At 52.7% G+C, this 13,275-nt stretch overlaps 4 protein-coding genes across 4 annotated transcripts; 2 read left to right on the forward strand and 2 right to left on the reverse strand.

Annotated features, from left to right (window-relative positions):
- Nucleotides 1–1,450: 1,450 nt before the first annotated feature.
- Nucleotides 1,451–1,720, forward strand: VTN49DRAFT_8077 (uncharacterized protein; the record flags this gene model as incomplete). The annotated part of the gene is made up of 1 exon (XM_069416417.1): nucleotides 1,451–1,720. One exon carries the CDS (start codon nucleotides 1,451–1,453, stop codon nucleotides 1,718–1,720), a length of 270 nt encoding a protein of 89 aa, XP_069271703.1.
- A 243-nt stretch (nucleotides 1,721–1,963) lies between these two features.
- VTN49DRAFT_8078 (uncharacterized protein) lies at nucleotides 1,964–5,499 on the reverse strand (the record flags this gene model as incomplete). Its single annotated transcript, XM_069416418.1, has 6 exons — nucleotides 1,964–2,205; nucleotides 2,632–2,921; nucleotides 3,025–3,432; nucleotides 3,542–3,724; nucleotides 4,325–4,931; nucleotides 4,992–5,499. The coding sequence occupies 6 exons, from the start codon at nucleotides 5,497–5,499 to the stop codon at nucleotides 1,964–1,966; spliced, it is 2,238 nt and encodes a 745-aa protein (XP_069271704.1).
- A 445-nt stretch (nucleotides 5,500–5,944) lies between these two features.
- VTN49DRAFT_8079 (uncharacterized protein) lies at nucleotides 5,945–7,567 on the reverse strand (the record flags this gene model as incomplete). Its single annotated transcript, XM_069416419.1, has 1 exon — nucleotides 5,945–7,567. The coding sequence occupies one exon, from the start codon at nucleotides 7,565–7,567 to the stop codon at nucleotides 5,945–5,947; it is 1,623 nt and encodes a 540-aa protein (XP_069271705.1).
- Nucleotides 7,568–9,729: 2,162 nt separating this feature from the next.
- Nucleotides 9,730–12,325, forward strand: VTN49DRAFT_8080 (uncharacterized protein; the record flags this gene model as incomplete). Its single annotated transcript, XM_069416421.1, has 2 exons — nucleotides 9,730–9,956; nucleotides 10,012–12,325. The coding sequence occupies 2 exons, from the start codon at nucleotides 9,730–9,732 to the stop codon at nucleotides 12,323–12,325; spliced, it is 2,541 nt and encodes an 846-aa protein (XP_069271706.1).
- Nucleotides 12,326–13,275: the final 950 nt, after the last annotated feature.

A 13,275-nucleotide genomic window follows, 5' to 3' on the forward strand; every position in this document is an offset into this window, starting at 1 on the left:
CGTGCTCCACAAGAGTGACAAAAACACGAGCGACAAGAGTCGCTATGCGCATATGTTCCATTGTCATTGAAGGAGCAGATAGGCGGAAGTATGACAAGCGGAATTGGCTACAGCCCCCCGAGGGAAGATTCTCTCGTTTGAATGCCGCCTTATGATACCATGTCAACCCATATCACCATCATATTCCTTTGATGATTTGAACAGTCAGGACCCAAAAATCCGCCCATGACCAATGATATAATACATAAGGAGTCGACAGGACAAGCGGACCGGGTGTCTGGTTCCAGTAGAGCGGTCATTGAACTGCAAGTCGGTAGGCCGTCACGCGAACGAGCCAGTTTTCTGACATGTTGAAGACGAGAAGCACCTAGTCAATCACCAGGCCGTAGTACTGAAAGACGGCGTCGGAGCACTCAAGGTAACGGGGTCCAAACATATCTGCTGGTGTGGGCCTTGTGGTTCAATTTGACGCTGCTTTTGAAAGTGATCTAACTGGATCAAGTTGTGATCCATGTCGGCCGAAAAAGCAGCCCGAGCAGAGCCAAATCGATCTTTTGGTAGACCTGGGACAACCTTGTCTCGATCGGGACGCTGTACCGTCCGTCGGCAGTTTTCCAGACTGTAGATTCTCGATGTTCTGACCCACTTGTACACGAGAAAGGCCGACACCTCTAAACCCGAGGCTGGATCCAGCTTGCCAAAAGGCAGCGCTCCTCGGCTAATACAAGATATGTCGGCCTGGTTAACATCGTATACGAGGATGATGTCAGTGTGGTTGTCGTTCAAATCGATGCCGACTTCTCCAAGTGCGCGCTGGGTCAAGACAAACCGCTTGATTCTTGCAAATGTGGTTCCGAAGAATCGTACATTTGCTTTACGAGGGCCAGGTCTTCTCGTTTGCTCTGGTCCGGACAACCGTTGACGGAATAATGAACAGGAAAGCTCTCCAGGACCATAATTAAGATCCTTGCATCGTGCGTCTAAGATGCGCTCGGAAAAGGAGTAGCTGTGGTGCCGCTCCTGTTCGACCTAGAAGGACAACCGAATTAGCGAGCCCAGGTTCTTTTGGCAATGATTTTATAACGGTGACGCCTGGACGGATTCGCTCGCAGTTGGAGTGGGAGACCGGGATCCACCTCTCTGCCTCAGCCTTGACGTAACGAAGGATGTTCTCGATAGGCGCGGGAAGAACGGGTGCACTCCGGCAGGCGTTACTATTCCAGCGTCTCCAACGCTCGGACAAGTGTTTCAAGACCGACTTTGCCTTTTCTGTCTGATAATAGTTCACTCCATGACAAAAAAAAGTGAAGACGGGAGAGGCGGGATAAGACAAGGATCGCATAACCTTGGGATGCAGCCGCTGGGATAGCCGGACGACCTATTCACACGTGCGATTGGCCAAAAGGGCATCCATTCAGAGTTTCAAACTCCTACGGCTGTCTGCGGCATGATGATGGACCCAGTGGAGGGTTCCGATGAGATGGAGACGGTCGAAATTCCGGGATCACCCGACGTAGCTGCTGGAAAGGTGGTGGAGAAGGAGACAGAGGATGAGGGAGAAGGTGCCAGAGGATGGGAAGGAGGGGCACCAGAGAACGTGGGAGAAGGAGCAGAGAGGGCTGGCGAGGGCGCCGAAAAGACCCCTAGTGCCCTCACTGGGGCCGACCAGAAAGAGGGAAGTTCGTCCGTGGCAGATTTGATGCGTCAGGTCCTTGTATGACCGGATCGGATGCAGCAATTTGTGTTCGCACCAATACGGACCAACCAGTTGCTCGAATGATCGAAGCTGTAGTACAAGGTGTCGTCGCCAGGGTGGAAGGCTTCAAGTTACCAAGGTGGTCCTGGACTTGAGCATCGATGGTGAGCTGCAAGATCTCCCGCATGAGGTGGAAGGTGTTGTTGAAATGGGACGTCATGAACTCCTTGGTGGCCAACGGCTTCGATGGGTTCGAGATTGAAGTTGTTATAGAGATGCAGTGGTCAGGTTCGAGCGTTGGAGAAGGTTCAGCATGTTGAACTTTCGTTGGCACATTTGCACCACGTCGGCGCAGTCGACGGTGGTCGGCTGGACTTCATACTCTTCCATATCCTGAGAGGGCTCCGCTCGTTCTGTGCCTTGGACCTTTTCTGTGGACTCGTTGATAACGCAGGTTTTCAGCAGCTTCTGACAAGACAACGTGGACTTTGACTCGCTGGCCCTGAGGTCTGTGTTTCAGGTACCACTGCTGGGCCATTGGCACATCATGGGTATGGTGCATCCTTCCCGAGCGGCGATGGAAAAAGATAAGGAGCCCAACAGGGTTGCACGGCCGAAGAAGTCTCAGGTCTATATCGGCCATGAACGGATCGAGATTCTCTGGCAGTTTGAAACGGTCCTCCTCATCAATGCCATAGCCAAAAACATCATCGCGACCGACAGTGTGTTCTCGAGAGCAACGGATCGGGGGGAAGATGGGTTAATGGTGGCGTCTCAAAGTAGAAGGCAGGGAGGTTGGGGTACTGTTCGACGTCTTTCAGGTTCCGATCACGAGAGAGGAGTCTCCTCATCGTCGAAGGCCGGAAATCGCATGCTCGTGAAGGCTCAATGGCCGGATTTCTCACGTCGCTTGACCACCCCACCATGTCACTTACTTGCGCATCGAACACAGCTTGACGACGCACAGGATCTTGTTGGTAAGGTTGAAGCAACCGTTTGCGTGGTAGAAAACCTCGATTGGCGAGTCGGCTCGCACGGCATCGGCACGTCCTCGAGGAGCTGAGCACAGCATGGGGACATTAACTCCAGCGCGCCCAAATAGGTCCGCTTTTCGCTGCTAAACTTCTTTTGCGACATGGCGCTGATATCATTGACAATTTCGCGGAGAGGCTCTGGAGGCATATCGACCTTTCTTGTTTCTACGGGGCCGCCATTGCATTTTCCTCTGAAGCCCTTGCACTGCACTCGCACCCATTTGTCTTCTGCAGGAGCATGGCGACCTTCCTCCCGACGCCGTTGACCCCGGCGCCCTTGATGAGCTCCCTCACCTGCCCCTTCTCCCTCCCCCTCTCGTGTCCAGTCTCCTGTTCCGCAGCGAGTTCCGCAGCGAGTCCCGCAGCGAGGACGGCAGCGTATCTCGCAGCGACTCCCGCACCAAGTTCCGTATCGAACCCCGCAGCGAGTCCTGTCTGCCGCCTCTGGCACCTCCTGTGGGACCGTCTCCGCCGTCCTCCCCTGCCATCCCGCCGTCCAGGCTCCAGATTTCAACTGGGTTCTCCCCCTTTTCCATTACTGTGTCTCTGACGGCGGTGGCCGTTGGAATGGGTTCCCCATCGGTATATCTCACGTATGTATGCACGGTCCGTTTTTGAGGCCACAGGCGAATGGTGAGGTGCCTGTCGTCCTCTTTGATCATCCCGGTCCCGGCATCCCTTGTTGTCGCGTGTATGGCTGCCCTGAAACATTGCGGTTTAGCACGAAGCGTGAGCCATAGGATACTGGTACTGATTATCAAGAAATACATTTAGATATAATGTGTTTTCTTATTATATGCAGTTCACGTACAAAATCATGGCACGTTGGGCGCGGTGTCTTACGGCGCACTCCATTGCGAGCCTCTCTGTTGTCGCTTCCAGCTGTTCAGGCGTCGTTTGAAGGTACTTCGCATTACGATTGAGCCAGGCACCACGAGCAGCCTGGCGCCATACGACCTGGATTTCTGGATTGGCGTCCATGGTAGGTTTTGCGCTACAGTACGTGTTTCGCGGATTCGTTTGAGTACTTGGGATTTACTTGACGATAATTCTACGTTTGCTCTTCAAACTAGCAGTAAAGAAAAGGAAGGTGAGACTGTGACTGCCTCTTTGGGGATGTAGTTTCCTGTTGAGGCTGCAGAGCTCCAGGGTAAGGAATGGCGCCTGCGAGGCAAGTGACCGAAGGGGCAAAAGCAGCTGTGACCATAGGATGGCCCATCACATATGCGAATTCTTAGCAAATTTGGGTCTGACACTGATGGACTTCTCATAATCCTAATCCCAACGCAGTATTCGTAATGCGCTCCCTTAGACCCGTATAAAGATAACAGCTATATATTGTGTTTGTGATCACCCACCTCTAAGCATTCGGACCTACCTGGTAGGTTGGTAGCACGTACGTAACAAGAGTATCAATAAAGCCTCAAAACCCACGACCTTTGGCGGCTGAATGCCATTGCCTTCGAAGAATACTCAGGAATGATAGCGAGCTAACAGAAGAACGTGCGATTAGCAACTGTATCTTCGCATCAAAGCCCTAAACTCCGAATCCTGCAGCAGCTCCGACGCAGTCAACCGCTCCTCCGGACAATACCGAAATACCTTCATCATAATTGAGAGGACCAATTTCCGTTCCTCCGCGTCGGCATCCGGCCTTCGTTGCTCAATCAACGATGCAAGACTATGCTTTGGGTCCGGGGATGTGTTCGGATCGTACCACCAGTCGCGCGACACCTCTGGGTTGATGTATTGACCTTTCCATTCCTTTGGTAGTGGTCCCAAAGCATAGATCATTCCTTGAATGACACCGCCATGATATAGGCTTCCGAATGGCGAACAACCGACGTACAGTTGGCTGAATATGACCATGTAGCTCCACATATCGCACGCCAGACTGGGATGCTTTAGATGGAGTCGATCTGGAGAGCAAAAGTACTCAGGGGGAAAACCCATCTGGGGCACGGTAGTATCGTCGACGTGCATGGCGAGGCTGAAGTCACTGAGGTAGAGTTGGTCAGTGCGCAGATGGTCAGGGACTTCGAGAGGGAGGACAATTTCTCCGGGTTTGGGCTGCTTGCGAGATTCGTCCAAGGGGTCGGGTATGGGTCTCTTGACAGGCCAGCCCAGGAGATCGTATTTGGCATGTCGAGGAAGATCACGAAGGGGAGATATTCCCCACAAACAGTTATCGTCTCTCAAATCTGGGCACTCCTGTCAGTATGGACGCGTCAAAATCGAGAAATAGAATTATGAAAACTCACCTCGGTGCACAATGCCTGCAGTATGCAACGCCTCCAGAGCCTCCAATAGCTGTTTCGCGGCAGACATGCGCGTCGCCATTGACAACTTGCCAAGCGCCACTATGTCAGGGCACGGCGCCAGAAACGGTAGCACCAATACCCTATGATTCCGTCCATTCGAAGTGCTAACTACGAATGTGTCTAGATACGTCACAAGGCGATCAGAGGCAACCCCCGGAATCTGTCGGATTTCATCGTGAATTCGCATTTCATGCTCCCCTGGTGATTTCCCGTCACGAGTCGTCGCCATGATCTTTAGGGCTACATCTTTCTTGTCGCGCAAGTCATGTGCCATCCACACGGTAGAAAAACGCCCATGGCCGAGTTTATGCTCGATTTGGTACCGGCCATTGAGCACTTCGCCGAGGCAGATGGGGTAGTATATATATGATTTGCCGTTTTTCTCGGTATCAGAATAGTATCTGTATTCGGGTTCCGCTTCCATGATAAATTTTGCTTCCTCCTCCATTTTCCGAACCTCGTCGTTCCAGTCGTCGTCATCTTTGCATAGTTCGTTTGGTCTTCCAGTTACGAAACGATATCTAAGACGGGAGGTTTTCTGTCCCATCCTGTCGTGCGAGTGATATTGCGACTGAGACTGGTAGAAGCGCAAGAACAGCTCAGAGAAGATAGAAAAGGAGGAGGATAAAAGTATCAACTGATAATGCAAGTACAGGTAGAGCGCCACTGCCCTAAATACAGGAAGCACCCTCCTACCTTAATGAGTAGGTATTTACTAGTTAAGTTCTTATATGAGTATTACGTAGTAAAGTTCCCTCACCTCAAAGGACCAAGCGAGGATTATTTTCCTGATTAGGATACCTTTCTATATTAGGCTTAGCTCGGTTATTGGACCCTAAATGCTCATGGGATTTCCGCAGAATCATATAGCCTTTTATCACCGTAAACCAAATTCATGTCTTCAGCATCTCAAGCATGCCCTTGGTCTGCCATGCCAATTGCGCCCGCTCTACTTCCTCTCGTACCCTCTTGTGCAGTTTCCGCACCTGTGCATCAATCTCCGGGGACTGACCCAGGTCGCCGGAGTAGATATCCAGGATGTTCATACCCACTTCAACGCAGAGATTGACGAGACGCGGTTCCATGATGTGGCGGTATACCCATCGGAGGACGGGTTGGAGGGTAATCTCATCACGGCCGCTCAACGCAGTGCGAAGCGCCGAGCGGTGGCGGAGAGCCGTCAGGCAGGTTAGTTGGGTGACGGTGTCGTTGGTGGCAAGCACCTGGTCCAGCGCCATGGCATACCGGCCGTGTCGAAGGTCGTTCTCCCACGGGGCCTCCTTCTTGCGCTTTTTCTCATCCTGTCCCTGGATGATGATGTCGACACCCTCGCCAATGAAGTCGCGGCCACGGAACCGCTTCAGCCAGCCCTGTCCGCGCTGCCTCTTCTTGGCTTGCTTGCGGTCATATTCTTCAATCCGCCCCTCGAGTAGCGCCTGCATTTCTTTTTGGCGCTCTCGCTCTTTAGCCCGCTGTTCTCCTGACAGTTTTGTCCGGATCGAGAGGAGACCGCTCTGCAGACCAACGGCGATGTGTTTGTCTTCCCGTTCCGCTCCGGATGTGACTACTTTGAGGGAAAGGATCGGAGCCGGATACTTGGACCCAGCCACGACCTTCCATTCGGTAGTGTCGAATACTTTGAGATGTCCGTCGAGGGCACCACTGACGACACGGTCGCCGTTAGACGCGAGTGATAGAGTTGTGACGGTCTTCTGATGACTTCGGATCATATGTAGTGGTCGTCCAGCAACCACATCTAGGACCGCGATTTGATTATCTGCCGAGGCAAGCATGGTCGTCCCCGAGGGCATGGGCAGGACGCTCTCGATGGGTGCACCCATTGCGAACGTCATGACCGCACGGCCCTCGACTCGGGGGTCCCATAACCGCACTGTTCTATCGTAGCTTCCAGACACAATCATACCACTCGAGGCCATCGACCCTGGCATGAACGCTCCACTGCGCACATAGTCTGTATGACCGACGAACACCCTTGTGCTATTCTCGCTCGATAGGTCCCATAATCTCACCGTGCGATCATCACTGGCACTTGCCAAAACTGTTGGGTCGTTCGGCGAAAACTTTGCCAGCCATACTGGCTGCTTATGCACCTTCCACGTCTTCAAAATCGCTCGCGAATTGATGTCGAACACCTGAAGTGTCCCGGTGTCGTCACCGGTAAATATGATCCGGCCATCTGCACGTACATCCGTACCCCGTGCAAAATCTTCAAACCGTGTGATGGTGCGAATCAGTTTTCGCGTGCGGATCGAGTAAATCTGGACGCGCGCGCCCGTTGTCACGGTGAAGACATCTGGAGGGACAGCGGCAGATGGAAAGGCAGATAATGATGTCGGCGCGGAAGGTTGTGTAATAAGATTGATCGGATTATTCGATGGCGAGGAAATCAATAGCGGCGACTTGAAGCTCTTCCAGTATAGCTGCTCCGTCGTGAGTTTTGTCGATGGCAGCTGTGGCAGCTTCACTTGCGACAAGGGGACCACTGGCGCCGCCATTGTGACTGCCGGAGATCACAAAACACGGAACATGCGAGGATTAGCGGAAGCCAGCGTCCATTGCTCGGATCTTTCACGTTACGGAGTTCTCTGTATCGTCACGTCGTTTCGCTGCCAGTTGCGATGCTCAAGAAAAATTGATAAAAGTCGATGCTCGGGTGGAGCCGCATCGACTTAACGGATCCAATCAAAAGTGTCTATAGTTCTTCGATCCAATCCTTAGTAAGCAACTTCGTTCTCCACAGTATCACGTGCTATCAGGGCTGCGAGTCCACGTGACGCGCTGGCACCTTTTCTCCGTTCCTGCGCCTTTAAGAGTTTTGTTTTTGGAAAGGTTAGCTATTCCCCCTTTTCCACCGTCGGTCCATCTCTCCGCGATTCAGCGTTTCAACATATTGTTGCAACTGATAACTTGACAATGTCTAATCCGCTTCGCATGTAACATGCCTACCAGAGTACTCCAGCCGTATTTGCCAGCGAGCCACGATTCAATTTGCTTTGGACGTTCTAGGGAATGTGACTAGTTTTATGGCATTGTTTTCATTCGAAATTTTCGCCTGATGTCGCCTCTTCAAGTGATGCTGACATAGAACCTACTACTATAGTTCAACATGGCATTGATGCGTGCCGATGATAGAGGTTGTGGAGGACGATATCAGTGCACAGACAACAAATTTCTGTTTCTGTACAACTGCAAGTCTGATCGCAAGGGGATCAGCCCAGTCGTCGAATGTGTTGAACATATTCAGTATGTGACCTATGGAGATGATTTATATAGCGTGCCCAGAAATCCATGGTCAGATTGATTTGTTCTGAATCTGGAATCTGACTTGAATTTCTACCTTTACTATGCTCTTAATCGTCCGCAGATTTTTCTGAAATCGAGGTGCTCTTTGGCCGATTCAAAACCCGGAGCAGTTTTTAATTCCATGCATGGTCAGCATAAACACAGAAACAAACCAAGCGTGGCTCATCCTGCCCTTCGGAAATCGTCCCGGTGGCGACGAAGAGAATGCGCTATCCCGTTTTGGTGTGGGCGACATTGAATGCTGGGCCAAGTCTCCAGCCCGACGCCAGGGAGTAGCTCGACACCACTCAAGATGCTCTGTTATCTGCACACTGCAATGTTCCAATGCTCATTCGGAGTATTACCCGCTTATTCGGAGCATTGTGATGTCAGGGGCGACAGGGGCCCTGGAATGCCAATCACAAAAGTACTAATTCTTGACGATCGCAGCGACGCAGCATGCAGGGGCTTGATTTAACCCCCCCAATTGCATGAGTACAGTATCTCTTCCCTAGCTTCCTGCACAGCCTCGTAGTGGAATGTACCATGTGCGGAGTCCATCCATATGCTCGCTGAGACTTCGATATGATTCCATTGCGCCCAGTACGAAGAACTCTACTGCCGAGTATGAGTCCATGACGTCAGCGTCCATTCACAGTGCCATGGAAGAAGCACAAGCAACACGGGGTGTTGAGCGAGGTTATTCCCAGCTTGCGGGCTGTATATTATTAGTGTGGATTGAGTGATTAACATGAAACATGCGCGATTGAAAACTTCCTAGAATTTAGCATGCCTCTGAATTGACCTAGATGCATGCAGGAATAGTAATTTGGGTGCCTGAAATGTCGCTGGTCCGTCGAAGCTAGCGGCTAACAGGCCGAGCCCCAAGTCGCCGACGCGTAATTGCAGGTCACGTGATATCGTTGAACCCTGATACCGTTTAAGCTTTCTAAAGGCAGTGGCTGGGCCAATCATGGCATGCGCCACGCTAACAGATCGTCAATGCATGCATAGTATGTACTGTGATTGGTTGGATGTCAAGCCTCAATTCCTAGCGCATCGGAAATAGATCTCGGGTCGGCCAATCAGAGCCAGTGCCCCATCACCCAGCCACATACTTGCGATCCCCAGCCCCTCTAGCTGCAGACCAAAACAAGGCAGCATTGAAAGCAAACGGATGACTTTCTTCTTGTCGTTCGGGCTTCTTCGACTTTTGCACTCACCGAACAGAGCTTCATTCTTTGATTCATCGACTCGACTGGGCTGACGGACTCGTTCCTGGCTCAGAATGCGCGACGAAGCAGTTGTGAAGGTCATTATTTAATTTTCGTTCTTGATACATTGACTTCCAGTCCAGAATCAACCGTTGTTCACGATGGCGACCAAAGTGACCAAAATGTCCCTGCCGCATGCGGCCGGCATCTATGCCGACATGTCGGTCGACGGCCCGGCCATTGGCACCTTGGTGGCAGTCTTTGATCGTGCAAAGAATCTGCCAAACCGCAAAACGATGGGCAAGCAGAATCCCTACTGTGCAGCGCGGTTGGGCAAGGAAGCGAAGAAGACAGACACGGATTTCAGAGGCGGGCAGACTCCACGATGGTGAGTATTCATTTGCATAGTTCGGCCGGTTCGGAAGCTGAAACCTTTCGTCTAGGGATCAAGAGTTGCGATTCACTGTGCATGAGTCCCCGGATTATCAGCGGCTCAAAGTTTCTGTCTTCAATGACGACAAGAAGACAGATCTGATCGGGGAGACGTGGATTGACTTGAGCAAGCTGATCATTCCCGGAGGCGGCCAGAGTGATCAATGGCACAGCCTGCAATTCAAGGGCAAGTATGCCGGAGAAGTCCGCATTGAGATGACATACTATGACTCGCGCCCCGAGGATGAGGCAGTCATTGAAAAGAGAAAGGAGAAAGCCCAGGCAAAGAACAACACATCGGGCACGGGATCTTCTCTGTCGGGTCCCCGTCAGCCCCGACAGATGAAGAGGCGACCTCTGCCGGAAGATCCTACTGGTGGTGCATCTCGTGCTGCGGCTCAAGAAGCGTCTGCGGCAAGTTCGTCTCTGTCGACAAACCAGCGACAAGAATCCGTTGATCAGATGAAAACCACATCGAGACATGCGGAACCCTCGGCACACAGTTCACACTCGTCTCGCCATCATGAACAGCCCAGGGAGTATCCTCGAAGCCAGTCAAAGCATTCTTACCCAGACCCAAGATCAGGCTATCCTGACCAGCATGGTGGTTCCTATAATCGGCCGCATCAGGAACATCATTCGCACAATAGGGAGTACTACGACCACCATTATGAACATCATCGGCATCGATCTTCGAGAGACGCATATGATTATCCACCGCCCGAGCAGGATGCTTATTACCGACAAAATCCACCTCCCGACCAATACCGGGAGCCAGTCGATCATGGCCGCTACCATGAGGAGCCAATGTCTTATTCCCACCACGTGAGGCACCCTGTCCAGCCGAACGGATACGCACCGCCGCCGAATCATGCGCAAGTTCCCATTGAGCAGGAAACTGTGCCGTACCCCAGACAGGAAATGGTCATGCAGGGTCCTCCTCGCCAACCGTCTGAGCACGAGAAACCCCCTTATGCGGCCATGCAGCCAACGGTCGAGGACGAACCGGACGAAGGACCTCCGCCGCCACCACCGGTACATCGATCCTCGGCCAGCAACATTTCACGCCCTCCGATGGGCCAGACGTCTTATCGGCTGCCAGCTCAGGAGTACATCCCAATGCCTGACCCCCGAAATTACCACGCCCCGATGCCGGCAGTTGACATGGCCCCAGCGCAGCCTGGCCCAATTCCCGCGCCGGCAAACCCAAACGTGCACATGAATCATTATCCTCAACATCCTGTTCCGCAGAACGCGATGGATTCCCATGGCTACAATGCGTCAATGCCTCCTGTTGAAGCGAGTGCAGCACAGCCAGTCACAATGCCTCCTACGAACCAGAGCGTGAACGCGGTTCAGTATCCCCCGGCTCATTCTGTGCCACAGAACTCCGCGGCATACCCAGCTCCAGTCGACCCACGAACGCCGGAGAGACAATCTGGCCGTGTCGCACAGGGTCCACCGCAAAACATGTCGTACGATCAGCGAATGGAATCTAACCCAGCTGGTGTAAACGACCGGGAGGTGCATCGGATGCCAAGCGCAACAAATCTCGGCCAATTCTCTGTGCGAAGGAAGTCGGTGGGAGGACAACCCCCAACTGCCGACGAGCAGACCATCAACTCCCCATTTTCCCCAGACTCATATGACATTCTGAACCCGCGAGCATCACCGTCCGCTGCCAGAGACGCACCACCCTATCACGACAGATTTGGGCGAGACGCGCGGCTGACGCCACCAAACGACGACCACCACTATCACCATTCCAGGGACGATGGCCCGATTATCGGAGACGACGGACGTGAGATCGACCCGTCCGACCATCTCCCATCGGAGACATGGGCCCCCGAACCCGAGCGCAAGACTAAGAAGCCAGAGGTCAAGATCCGGTTCAAGCACACGCCGCAAAACAATCGGTCGTCGACGCATCAGGCACAGCCGCCGACGCCCGACTCGACCGGCCGAGCTCGCCAGAGAGTTCACTTCCGCCCGCAGGCCTACACTCCGCCGCGGGATGATCCCTACAACAACATGCCACCAAGATACTCCCCACCGGCGTATAGCCCCGGCAGTCAGCAACACCAGCCGCCGCCGCCGCCGCAGCAGCAGCAACGCCCGAAGTCGCCGACTCCCAGCTCCAAGCGGCGGTCGCTGTCTCCGGGCGTTTCCAGCCTCTACTCGCTGGAACACGTTGGCCCGCCCATCCCAGCGAAGGTCCCCATTCAGGCCCCAAGCTCGGGGCCGATGGATGCGCTGAGCCAGGAAATCCAGAGCATTGACCTCGGGTCGTCTCGTCGAGGAGGTGGTCAGGGATACACGCGGTAGGTGTAGACTAGTTTGGCGTTTTCGATGGATAGGATTACGGGTTGCATTCATAATAGTTTCTTCTCATGATCATGTCTAAATAGGTAGTTACGTCTGGTGTTTGTCTGCTTGATCGTTGTATTCGTCGAGTCAATTAACGAGGTTCATGATTTCCTCAATTCTTCTGAGTGAGATACCTGTTCAACGCTTTCGTCCAAATCGGCCCGTTGGGACAACCGTATCCACCGGTCTCACCGTGTTGGGAACAGACAGAACCTACATGTCCGTCCCAACGGATCGTGCGATCCTAGGGTTAATGTACACAGTCACTGGCAGGTATACCGAAAAATTAGGGCTTGGGGTCACTGTCACTGATCAGAGTTTTCACCCAATCGCGCGAGTGATTCAACCCTACCCGTCCCGCAACGAAATCCGTTCGTTCATCCACACTCTCAGACAAAGAGGATATCATTGAAACATCGGCTGAGCCGCGATCCTGTACTCTCAGCCTGTCGTGGGTATGATTACCATGGACGGATTCACCGGTTTGATCTGGATAGGTACATTGATCCATCATGGACTGATTGGAAGCTGTAGTCGTCCCTTGAGTAATGCTACCATTGCGGTGAGTCCTGGCAAGCTTCACAAATCAAGTCCCAGGATGAAAGAGACCATCCCCATCTATTGTTCAGTTATTATCGTCTTGACTTCTTTAGGGGGAACACACATACGTTCTTTCTTTCTTTCCCCATCGATGCAATCCAAGAAAGATGCGACGACGTGAATCACGCAAAGATCAAAGAGATTCTTCTCGATCCGTTTGATATAACCCTCCATCACAAGGCAGCTGGCCTTACCAAATCGATGATGTGACGTGCCTAACTCTATCACTGCCGGGTTCGTGATGTTGCGTCCGTACCGGGGTTACTTGAAGAGGGACGGGGACAGTTGGATCATTTCTGCTGGACAGA

Source organism: Thermomyces lanuginosus (assembly GCF_041956635.1).
Source record: "Thermomyces lanuginosus strain ATCC 200065 unplaced genomic scaffold VTN49scaffold_9, whole genome shotgun sequence".
In the NCBI taxonomy this organism is placed as follows: Eukaryota; Fungi; Ascomycota; class Eurotiomycetes; order Eurotiales; family Trichocomaceae; genus Thermomyces; species Thermomyces lanuginosus.